Here is a 12,761-nt window from a genome sequence, read left to right on the forward strand (position 1 = left end):
CAGTGATCTGTTTATTAGGCTATCTGACACTGTAAGTTAACTGTGGAGTACTACAGTATGCTCATGTAATATTAATGGCTAGCATACGAGCCCCAACATACCATGAATCACTATCAACTCTATTCTGTGTGCTACTGACACACTTCAAGTCAACAAAGGAGATTATAAATACCAGTAAGCACAACAGGGTCACCATAAAGTTTCTGCTGGATATCGCAGACACACTGTAAGTCCACACAGAAGTAACGTTATTATAGTAATGCTATATAAAAGACTGTCTGTGCTGGAGGAAAACGGCTGATAGAGAGCTCACAGCACAAGTGCTTCACCGTCTTGGATGCATACTTAGTCTGATTTGTTGTCCTTCTGTTGCTACACTGGAGAGTGCACATAAAACGGATTAGGCAGTAAAGTCTCTCGGTAGGTTTTTAAGGTCAGGGGAAACGCAACTAATGTTACTTACATATCTCCATTCCCTGTGGCTGGGAAGCGGTGCAGTTGCAGGAGCAGGTGACATTGGAGTTGCCGGGGCCGCCAGGGGCCGTTAGGTTTTGCATGGGGCTGGGCAGACCGGGACACCGCTCCGGGGAGAGAGCCGCCGCCGCCACCGTCGGGGCCCCCCGACGGGAAAACAACGAAAAACTTCCAGACAGCGGCAGCAGAGTCCGCCGCTACGAGTAACTCCGACAGTTTCGCACTTATTTTCCACGGTTTTTTTCTCACGCCATGTTTGTCTCGGAGCGGCTCAGAAAGTGAATTAGTCGGAGATTTCAGGCTGAGCCATTGCCTGTGGCTAACGCATAGTACAGCTTTTTTTTTCTCCCCCGTTCCTTCCTCCGCCGCTCAGAGCAGCTGTCCTTCCTCTACTAGACCGGAGCAGACACAGCGGGCTCAACACCCGCCCACACACTGACAGACAGACACGCTGGCCAATCAGAGGGCGGCAGAGGAGGGACAGACAGGGGAAAAAGAGAGGCGTTGCCTTCAGGAGCGGTGGGAAATATGACTGTGAAAAAAGATATGACTAAAAAGATCCCAAAACATGATAAAATACCACACACCCCTACGTCTCCCTGTTAAAGACAATCTGGGAAAGTCTGGATTAACTATGACACACAAGTCAGGGCGTGTTTAAGCCTTCTAATAAGGACAGTGTGACCAAACATTTGACTAAAAAACATTTTGTGCAAATAATATTTTTTTAAAAGAAGATTGTTTCATGGAGATCCACAAAACTTCAAACATGGTTCAAATTTCTTGTGAACATCAAAAATATATATATGCAGATATCATTTTAAAACAGCATTTGTACTCATTTCCCCCTAATTTTCTGTACATTTACTTGTCATTTTTGACATGACAAAGCCAAACAAAATGTTTCAGGTCTTAGCAAGTCATTAAGTGTCTATAAAGCCTTTTTGTTTAGTTTTGTAGGGGCCCCTTATTCAGTTATGCTTAGTGTGGTGCTGTCTGGTGTTAGTAGTTAGTATTCATGAATGCCTGTGCATATATTAGCTGCAGAAGGCATTAATTGGCTATCGTACTAGATGGCTATTCATAAATATTACAATTTGTACAGCTGAATGTGTTGCGTCTGTTCATCTTTTTTCAAGACTTTATAAGTTTCTTGACAGCTTAGAACAGAGTCGTTAATTAAAGCACAGACAACACTGAAATTAACATTGAAAATACAGTAATACAGAATACTTGTATGCATATTGTTTTCACAGTAGCCTGGCAGAATAAACCAGTTCATCAAAAATAAAATACTCTTCTCGCATGATTCGTTTTGTTATAATTTCTCACCCAAATTATCTGAGTGTGCATTGACATACATATTCACAAGTAGGGAATAGAGTCATACGAGGAGCACTTGAAGGCAGCAATGGAGAAGGGATGGGACAGGAGTTATATGTTTATGTGTGTGTGTGTGTGTGTGTGAGTGTGTCTGGGTTGCAGGGTGGGTGGGGGGTGTGTGTGTGTGTGCATGGGTGGGTTGGAGGGGTGGGGGCTGACCTGACTCAGAAAGCTAGCAGACGGCCTGGTTGTGGTTGACAATGGCTGTGGGAGAGCAGAGCAGAGGAGAGGAGAGGGGGGGGGGGGGGTCGGGGGAGAGAGCGTGGAGGTGGGGGGGGGGGCAGGGCCAGGACTGGTCGGTCTGGTGTGTTATTTGGGGAGGGTGGGGAGAGCGCTTCGAGTTTCACTCCCTTGTTACGGAGGGCCGCAGCCAATGGAGACGGCTCTTTGAAGGGGCTAACCTTGAGCTGACCCCCGCGCAAGTCTTGTGGTTCAGGGGCACATGTGCAGCAGAGAGGCAAGACCCCCACCTCTCATCCCCATCGCCTCCCCTCCACCTCCACCCCCACCACTACCCCTCTGATTCTTACCAAGAGTGCAACCCTCCCAACCAACACACACACACTCGCATACACACACTCGCACTCTAGCGCAGGACCGTCTGCAGTCTATAAATAAACTAGGCTGTTCAAATCTGAGAGAGGCTCTGAATGCCAGTCTAGGCCAAGCAGGTTCCCAAACTATGGTCTATGGACCATAAGCAGTCACTGAAGCATGTCCAGGTGGTCCTCCTGGAAAACTAAAGCAACTTTTAGACTAAGATTAATTTCACGTGTGCACAGGACAGGCAGCGAAAAACACAGAAATCACCTTTTTGTCTGCAGGAAATGATAAAAGTAACATTTATTCATATTCGTAGCAGAAAATCTCATCATGTATATGGGCTTTGACTGAACACAGTTTGGGGAAATGCCTGCTGTAGGACATCAGTAACCAAAGGCAATAAAATGAAATGGACCTCAGTGAAGGAAAATAAGTAAATGGGGAAAAGCAAAAGACCTCCAACAGATGTTATGCATTAAGTGTCGCATCACTGGCCAAGTTCTATATCCAATCATGCAAAAATATTTTCCTTGACGGCTTCCAGAGAATTCCACACACTCCTCCACGAGCGGACTGACACTTTTGGAAGAAGGGAGAGAGAGAGAGTGAGAGAGAGAGGAAAAAAAACACAGACGCGTGACCCTGACGCAATTTCAAAACGCCTGGCAGCTGTCATAATTTTATTGAAGCAACAAATTGAGGCGCTGCTGTCTTGTCAGCTAAAAGAAGCAATATCAATCGAGACACCAAGGAGTTTTTCTTTTTTTCTTTCCTCCGCCTTGATTTGAGGTCACTCTCATGTCCTCGCGCACGATTATTACAAAAAAAAAAAAAAATCACACCTCAGACATGCACGCACACCCCCAGACACGCTCTCATACACAGACAGACTCACATTGATTCTCTCTCTCTCTCTTGCAAAAGCACCTCTATCCATGCACAAACACCCCAACACCACCACACTATACAACACACACACACACACATGCACAGTCTGTTTGGAGCGTCAATTTAGTCCCCCGGGGAGCACGCAGGGTGACACCACTAACAGGCCAGACCAGACTAGACAGCCAGCAGACAGATAAATACTAGGCACGGCTGAATACCAAATGCACTCTAGTCTACCAGCTCCCCTACCATCCCCCCTGACTGCAGTCTGCACACACACACACACACACACACACACACACACACACACACACACACACACACACACACACACAGCCTTCTCTGTGTCTCTCTAGTGAAACGTCTGTCTCATCGTGTATTTGAGGAATACTAACTTTAGGGTTGATAGGTTTATCACGCTCGGCACGTGCGGATGTGCCTATTTTGGGAACTTTGCATTCGGGCTTTCCTGCTTACACAGGGCTTTCATGCTTATTCAGGAGTTCGCTGTGCGTTTACTGCTGCTGTTGTTTCGGGACTGTTTTGAATCCGAAGCATGACCCGGCATGTTACACCCTCCCTACACAACCCCCCCCCCCCAAAAAAAAAAAAAAAAAAATCTGAAAACATGGTTTTTCCCTTAAATATTAAAGGCAGGCAGGAAGGGAAACACCACCACCATGTGTACAGCAGACTGATATTACTAGTACAGCCTTGTTTGAAGCAACGGGAAGCCTTTCGTGTGTGTGTGTGTGTGTGTGTGTGTGTGTGTGTTCAGATTCACATTTGAACATACAGTTTAAAGAGGTTTCCTGCCAGATTACTGTAAAGATATTCTCTCATGAGCCACGGATGTTTGAAAGTTCAGCTGAGCTGTGTGTGATGAGGCCGTGAACACATCAGGGATGTGATCGGGCTGATGCTGAAAAAAGCAGCACAGCACAGGCCTCAGCGGAAGGCAGGTCCATCCCTCCCCTCACTGAAAAAAAAAAAAAAAAACCTCACATGCAGAGTGGGTTATCCATCTGAGCCCATGCGGTGCTGAAAGAGACACTACTTCATAGCGCCATCTTGTGGTTCAGCAGGGTAAAAAAAAAAGAAAAAAGACAGGACTGTTTCATGCATCATCCCAAACATGGACAGGAGAAACTGTTCCAGCTCTCTGGTGTCTGCTTCGGCTCTCCTCGCGTCTCCTCTCTGTCGCTCCATTACTTCTGAAACCGAAGCCGTCTCACGGGCACCACTTTGAGCTTTGAATCAATTACGCCTCGTCTTCATTAGAAACCACGAGAGTACACGGAGGAGGACACTGGGAAAATGAAAGCATCCCATCCTACAGCTCATTTTATAGAGGTTTGATGTGTTCTTGCAGGGACTACTGGGCTGAGGAGAGGAGAGCAGTCCAGATTGACAGTGAGCACACATTTGCTGTAAATCATAGTGTGCTGTTTAATATTGAAAGCATAGATATAATATTAAACTTAGGAATTTCATGCTAAATTGACAAAAGTATGTGTATTTTGTCTATTTTACCTTCTTTTCTTGGCCTCTTACTGTCATTGGGAAACATTAATCATGTTATAAAACACTATGATATTTTAAATGATAATGTACTTTTAATGTATTTGCCTGTTTTATTCTCTTCATTCAGGCTGGTATGAAAGCTGTCAATCAACTTCTGGTGCAGACTAAAGAATTGGACCCTGGCAGTCTGAACAAAGGGGTCTCAGTCCGGTTCCAATCAGACTTTGTGGTGGTCATTTGTGGTGTGAAAGCAAAGCAGACCAAACACAAAGCATGAACATTTTCAGTACTGGCCACATATTTCAAAGAGAAACAGCAGCTAGTAGCCACAATAACACTAAAAGAGATTCAACAAAGTTAGCTCTACAGGTGGTGAAAGATGAACTGTGTACATTATAAGACACCCCCCCACCCCCCTCAGATAAGTAACGTTAGCATAAAAAAAAAACCCACAAAAGTAATGGTAGCATAAAAAAAATTGAAAAGTAACATTAGCATATAAATACAAGAGTAATGTTAGCATAAAAACAATAAAGCCACGTTAGCTTAAGGAATACAAAAGTACTTTTAGTATAAAAACAACAAAGTAACGTTAGCATAAAATTCCTGCTGTTTTCCTGCCACACAAGTTAAGAGCATGACACACCCATTGTGGTTATTATATTCATAAGATCGCCTCAACGATATACTACACACTGGACTGTAGTTTAAAGCTGAAACTATGTCAACACAGGATTTGATAAGTCTTGGTCAGCCTCACAGGATCATGAAAAGAAACCATGAACATCTGTTGATTTTGTAAGAGATGCTTCTTTTTCCTGTTTCAGCGTGTTTTCTATAAAAGGAGGTTCAGTTGCAATCTTGACTTGTGCTCATAATTGGTTATTTCCTGGTGAGCTCCCTGTGAACGCAGAAATATATAAGTAATATTAAATAGTAACAGGCTGTCAGTCTTGGTAACTGAATGTTAACTTCTTCCACAAAGACTTTACAGTGTTCTCATATTTCACCAGTGCTGCCTTCGTTATACTGGCTTCCTGTTCATTTTAAAATTGAATTTAAATTCTGTCTAATTACTTTTACAGCACTTGACAATTTGTCTCCATCATACATCAGTGTCTTACTAATTCCCTAACAGGTCCACTAGGCCTCTCAGGTCAACAGAACAAGGGCTCCTGATTGTTCTTCAAGATATGTGGTGATTAAGCTTTATCAGGCCTGGCTCCTAAATTATGGTAAAATCTACCTCTGGGAGTCAGATCAGTGTTTAAAAACCCTATTTATTCTCAAAGAAATTTGCCCTGATTTAAAAAAAAAAAAAAAGTGTTTTATTCAATGCTTTATTCAAATGCTTTATTCGATTGTGTGACTGTGAAGTAGTATGTAACCCTGGTTTTGAAAAGTGCTGTATAAATAAGACCTTAGTTACTCTTCTTTTATCTTAAAAAAACAAATAAAATAAATGTAAAAAGTATAACTAAAATGCAACAATGTATGATTTTGTTCCCTCTGTTTGGAGCAAATAAACCAAACCACTGGTGTTAAAGTCCAGTTCTGCTTCAGGTTTGTTTCTTTCTGTTACTCATGGGGCAATGTTGGGTCTCTGTAAAATAAAGAGCGTGGTCTAAACCTGCTCCATGTGAAAAAGAGTCCTGTTGTGATTTGGTGCTTTTTTTTTTTTTTTTAAAGCAACTAAAGATGGTGTTCTGACTTTCTGACCTCAACCCCATCGATCGAACACCTGCGGCATGGAAAGAAAGAACGAATGAAAGCCAGTCCTCATCGCTCAACATGAGTTTTCCTCACTAATGCTCTAAGTGTGTGTGGAGGCTGTTGCAGCAGCAGAATAATGCTCATGTTGCAGGAGTGATATGTTCATCCATGTCATATGAGTGTATATTAGCGTCCACATATGTTTGGTGGTATAGTTTGCAAATATTTAACACAAAGGGAGATAAAATTAGTGCAAACTGGCTGAACACACTCTAAGCACATGACTCATGCGATACTGTCATTTTACACAATGCACTTATAGCCGGTGCGGTTAAGTAGTTTCTATCCTGCACCGCTAAAATTCCTCCTGTGGGTGCAGCCTTTATCATGGAAGTTGTGGGATGGAGGCGCTTGTATGTGACGATAATCCATTTTGACTCTTAACATAACATTTTCAGTCAGACTAATAACTCCAAACACCCTGCAACTTCTGTGTGGAGTCAGTATTACTGAATGCCATTCCAAATGTCAGAACAAAAGATGGATATGACTCAGCCTTAATACCGAGGCTGAATGGGATTCATGAATTAACCGCAATGCATCTCACCAGCTGACAAAGCTGGAGAGCGAGGGAAAGAGAGAAAGAGAGAGAGAGAGTGGGACAGAGTGTTTGGTTAGGCATTGACTGTTAGCTCGGCGTCTTCAGCGGAGCGCTAAGTAACAGAAAGGCCACTCCAGACAGTCAGATTGCAGAGTAGAGAGTTGCGTTCAATAAAAACATCTGGCATGCCATATCATATTTGCTGCTTCCTGCCCTTGTCTGGCTGCAGTGCCGTGTCATTTCCTGTCCGCACAGGTGCACCAGCTGTCTGGTTTCCCACCCCTGTCATTTCTATACACGCACACACACACTTCTCTTCCACCCATCATTTCAAAAACCACCCCTCCCTACCTCTCTTACTGCCGCAGGCACCACTGCAATGACACCACAGTGCTCACTGAAAAAGTTGTGTGTGTGAGATGGATAGAAAGAAAAAGAGAAAGGAGGATGACAGACGGACAGATAGATAGATAGATAGATAGATATATATATAGATAGATAGATAGATAGATAGATAGATAGATAGATAGATAGATAGATAGATAGATAGATAGATAGATAGATAGATAGATAGATAGATAGACAGAGTATGTGTGTCTCAGTTTGGGGTTTGAATGAGAGAGAGACAGATTGAATAAGACAGATCAAGAAAAAGATAGACAGAGCCTCAGGTAGAGGATGCCAGACAGAGCGAGTGAAGAAGAGAATGAGAAGAGAAGAGAAGAAATAGAGTGAAAGCAGAAGCAATTGAAGCAGGGAAAGAGAGGGACACAGATAGAGAGAAAGAGTAGATAATCAGCAGGTATTGAGCTCTTTTCACCCCTGCGGTAGGGCCCTGCTGAGCATTGTAATGGGCTGTCTGCCCAGCTGGGCCGATGAGCTCATGTCTGGCTTTAATGCCAATCTCCTGAACTGGCACACGGCTCACTGGGGCGAGTGCAGACGCAACGCCGCCCCACTACCGCCGCCAGAGGAAGCACAGAGCGCAAGCCGAGAGAGGAGGAAGGAAAAGACGAGGAAAAGAGAAAGAAAAGTGACAGCGAGAGAGAGAGGGAGAGCGAGAGAGAAGGAGAGGTGGGGAGGGCGAAGGTGTGTGTCAGCGAGTGGGCGTGTGTGTGTGTGCGTGTGTCCGTCAGCCACTTCCGTCACAACACTGATAAGAGCCCTGAACCAGACGGCAATAATGACACAGCCAGTGAGACAGACAGCGGCTATAAATGTGCATGCGCGCCCGCGCGTGTGTGTGTGTGTGAAAGTGAGGGGAAGAGAGGCAGCAACTGTTTGTGTGTGTGTTGTTTTATGCAGCCATAAACAGCAGTGATTACAGACTGTGGATGGTGCAGGTTATAGCCTCCTGCTGTTAAGAGTCTATACATGTAGTTAAAGGGACACACACACACAAACACACACACACATACACACACACACACACAAATCTCAGAAACCTACCGGTCTTAAAATGTATGAAAGAGTAAATATTCAGTAGTTTTTCAATGGCTCAGGCTTCACTTTCACGTTCTTTTTGCTTTAAAATGCACAAATGCATTATTGTTAATATTACAATACACATGTTTGCTTTTACTCGATGTGACGGCTGTTCTCACTGCAGGCATTTCACAGCAACCATTATACATCGCTCTTTTATCCCCAGGTTTTCTGCTCAGACAGTGATCTCTACACATTGTGTAAACCGTGGCCTCGCAACACAGCCGTGTAGAATTCAATCTGCATCGAAAACAAAGATGCAAATAAAAAAACGGAGGAAGGGAAAGGAAAGCAGTTATCTTCTTTGGTGATGTTTAAAAGGCACATGTTAACGTCTGGAGTGACTGGCAGAACAATGATGGGGTACATTAATGAGACTGGGATGTAAAGACCAGTGCTGCCAGATTTCATATAGAATATATAGAAAGGAATTTTGATCACGGTTTACTATTTTCACATACATTAACATGATTGGATTTTGTCACCATACTGAACAGCCTGAGGAACAAATCCTGCAAAGATCTTTGTGAAAAATTAAGAACCTAATGAAATGGGTCAAGTTTATGACCACAAGGAACAGCAAGAAGACTTCATATTTCACATCCACCTAAGGTCCAACACCTGATGTATTCAAATGTCCTGTTGTATATAATTTCAAATGTCCTGACTGAAATGCTAATTACAGGGAAAACCGAAGGCTGCTTCACTTCCAGACTGAGTACAATCTAACAGTTACAATAACAATCCAACTGCCAAAAACAAACAGCTGAACTGTATTTTACTGTATACTTTAATTAATTAATTAAATGAAAATCAGAATCAGAATGGGTTGTCTTGTCATAATTATATGCCAGGTTTTCCAAGAGATACATTCCAAATAATATATCAGCCTATTGTGCTACCAATCCAAGCAGTGTTCAATCCCTGTTACATGAACATTAATGTACCAAATACACCAATTAGTCATAACATTAAAACCCCCTGCCTAAAACAGCTCTGACTTGCTGATGAATGGACTTCAAAAGACCTCTGAAGGTGTCCTCTAGTATCTGGCACCAAAATGTTAACAGCAGAACCTTTAGGTAAGTTGTGAGGTGAGGTCCCCAAGTATCAGATTAGTTTTTCCAGTACATCCCACAGATGCTCAATCAGGCTGAGATCTGGAGAACTTAAAGGCCAAGGCAACACCTTATCATGTTCCTCAAACCATCGCTGACAATTGTTTGCAGTATGGCAGGGGACATTATCCTGCCATGAAGGGGTGTACTTGTTCTGCAACAATATTTAGGTAGGTGGTACAAGTCAAACTAACATCCACATGAATGCCAGGACCCAAGGTTTTCCAGCAAAATATCACTCAGAGCATCACACTTTCTCCTCCAGCTTGCCTTCTTCTAATAGTGCATCCTGGTGCCATCTCTTCCACAAGTAAACAATGCACACACACCCAGCTGTCCACATGATGTATAAGAAAGAGTGATTCATCAGACCAGGCCACCTTCTTCCAATGTTCCACAATTCAGTTCAGACGCCCCAAGTGCCCATTGTAGGCGCTTTAAGTGATGGATAGTGGTCAGCATGGTCACTTTGACTGGTCTTAAGCTACGCAGCCCCATATGGAGCAAGCTGCAATGCACTGTGTTCTGGCAGCTGTCCATCATAGCCAGCATTAACCTTTTAAGCAACTTGTGCTACAGAAGCTTTTCTGCAGGATCAGACCAGATGGGCTAGCCTTCATTTCCCACGTGCACCAATGAGCCTTGGATATACACAACCCTGTCGCAGGTTCACCGGTTGTCCTTCCTTGGACTTTTGGTAGTTACTGACCACTGCTTACTGGGAAAAGACCCCTCAAGACCTGAGGTATTGCAGATGCTCTGACCCAGTCATCTAGCCATCACAGTTAGGCCCTTTTCAAAGTTGCTCATATCCTCATACGTCAACTTAAATAACTGACAGTTTCACGAGATAATCATTGTTATTCACTTTGCCCGTCAGTGGTTTTAATGTTTTAGCTGATTGGTGTATTGCCCATTTTCTGATATATTTGTCTCACCTGTCAGTGCTTTTATAAGACATTTGCTACTAAGAAGGTACTTTACCAATTTCAGTAGACCAGTCCTGAATGACGTGCTCCCTGGTGTTTTCAACCCTCTCCTTAAAGGCTATCAACCATGGTGCAAGTCAAAATCCAAGTGCATGCACTACAATAGGATACCCAGTACATACAGCCTTGGTTCAATGTCCATGGACCTGCTTCCAAAAGTCTTGGATCACCATGCACTGCCTTAGGGTATGGAATAAAGTTTGCACTGACTCTGGGGCCTGAAACCTCCAGCACTCCACTGAGTCCTTAAGACCTAAGAGAAGATGTCTAGTTAAATTGGTTCAGAACTTTGAATTGTATAAGCCTACATCTAATATCCCTTGACATTTTCTTAGAGTTTCAACAAATCCTGTTTTTTTTTTAAAATAATAAAATGAAGCCTTATGGCCTGTTCCATATACCATAGTGAGGCCAGCAATAAAATCTGAATGTTGAAGGACATTTCTGGGTGAGCCAAAGGACTAGCTTATGAAATGTTCTGAGAAAGTTTTTTTGTACAGATCTTAAAGTGGGCCCAGAAAGGGACTTTGCCTATTAGTAATTTAAGATTCAACCATATACCTGAGCCTGAGTTAGGATATTAGGGTATTTAGATTGAATGTCTGCAGATGGGATATGATAAGATGGGATCGATACTTGGAATACAATTTGGTAAACGAGCAATTCAGCTAAGGGAAAAGAAAGCCTCACCTGCTCCATCTCATACCAACATTTCTAGGTTGAAGGAGACCTTAGGTATGTAGTTCATCTTCAATATGAAAAAGAGTGAGGACCATTTTCCTACATCAAATTACATTTTCCTATGCAGGGGCTCAAAGTTTTCATACAGTAGATGAGGAAATAAAATGCCTAGGTACCCCATACCCTCTTGAGGCCATTGAAATGACCCTGCTTGGAAATTTTTTTAGGGCAGTAGGAAGTCAGTGGGAGTCCTTCAGATTTTTACCAGCTCACTTTATATCCAGAAAACTTCAAGAACGAAGGCCAAAAGGCCAAATTCAAATCTTTCAAATACAAAAGGCGCATAATTCATATTCAGTGGAAATGTGCAGTGGAGGTGTGCAAAGACAAATGTTTTTTCAAAAATGTTCACAACCATCTACTATAACTTAATTTTGTTCTGTGAGTAGCTTCTCTAATTCCTTGTATTGTGGGAGAGTAGTGTTCATCAACCACACACTCAAGCTGCAATCCCAAATCCATTCTACATAATACTTATAATGAGGTTTTGATCCACAATTATTTGGATGCTTATAAAGACGAATTTAACTTTGATTGTAAGGACTAATTAGGCTCAGTGTTGATCCCATTTCAGTTTTTTTCTTTCTTTCTGTTTGTTAAGTAGAATAGATTGCAGTGAAAATCTACCATTGCGGTTCAGTTAATTTATAATTATCCAAAGATATACCAAGTTTAATCTATACACAGGTAGTTTATTAATCATTTCCATGTCGAGAAATCTCTAGAACAACAACATCAGCAGTCGTCTCAGTCTCAGTTTCATATATTCTCCCTTACATTCATCTGAGAATATCACAACATAAGCTACAAACTGTGAGGGCAGCAGGTTTGGAACAGATGGACACTCATATGAACAAGTTGCAGCGATCCAAACACTCCAAGCACTCCTCCTCTCTGCCTGCCTGACCAGGCCACACAAAATTCTATAGCTCCCATATTGAGGGATATAATGAAAACATTACATTAGGTGAAAGATGCTGCGCTCAGAGCAAGGGCTGACAGATGGATGGTACTGGGAACATGTTGCAGCACCCCAGACCTGCTACCACCCTGGCAGAACTTAGTGACACGCAGGTTAGCACGACCGGCAAGCTAATGCTGCCTACACTAGCACAGCTGCTTCCTATGGACCCCTGCCTGAAGAGGATGGATATTATATACATATATGTTATCATAACACATAGCTTTGTTAGTTCCCAGGTTGCCTTACTCGCACCGTACAGCTTGTAAACAGCACGGCCTCTGACAGCTTGTTCCAGCCCAGCCAACATTCCCCACAGTCTGCCTCTCTGCCATCCTATA

At 42.9% G+C, this 12,761-nt stretch overlaps 1 protein-coding gene across 2 annotated transcripts in view; it reads right to left on the minus strand.

Moving 5' to 3' along the window:
* Positions 1–12,761, minus strand: part of ldlrad4b (low density lipoprotein receptor class A domain containing 4b) — a 129,800-nt gene that overhangs the window by 39,714 nt on the left and 77,325 nt on the right. Inside the window, exon 1 of one of the 2 annotated variants that reach the window (XM_062422584.1) lies at positions 464–835. The exons of the other annotated variant lie outside the window; for it this stretch is intronic. Within the exon in view, the coding sequence (XP_062278568.1) occupies positions 464–557 (94 nt within the window). The 5' untranslated portion in view covers positions 558–835. Of the gene's footprint in view, positions 1–463; positions 836–12,761 lie in introns of those variants that run through there. 2 annotated transcript variants of the gene reach the window in all.

The sequence above is a fragment of the Scomber scombrus genome, chromosome 7 (genome assembly GCF_963691925.1).
Source record: "Scomber scombrus chromosome 7, fScoSco1.1, whole genome shotgun sequence".
In the NCBI taxonomy this organism is placed as follows: domain Eukaryota; kingdom Metazoa; phylum Chordata; class Actinopteri; order Scombriformes; family Scombridae; genus Scomber; species Scomber scombrus.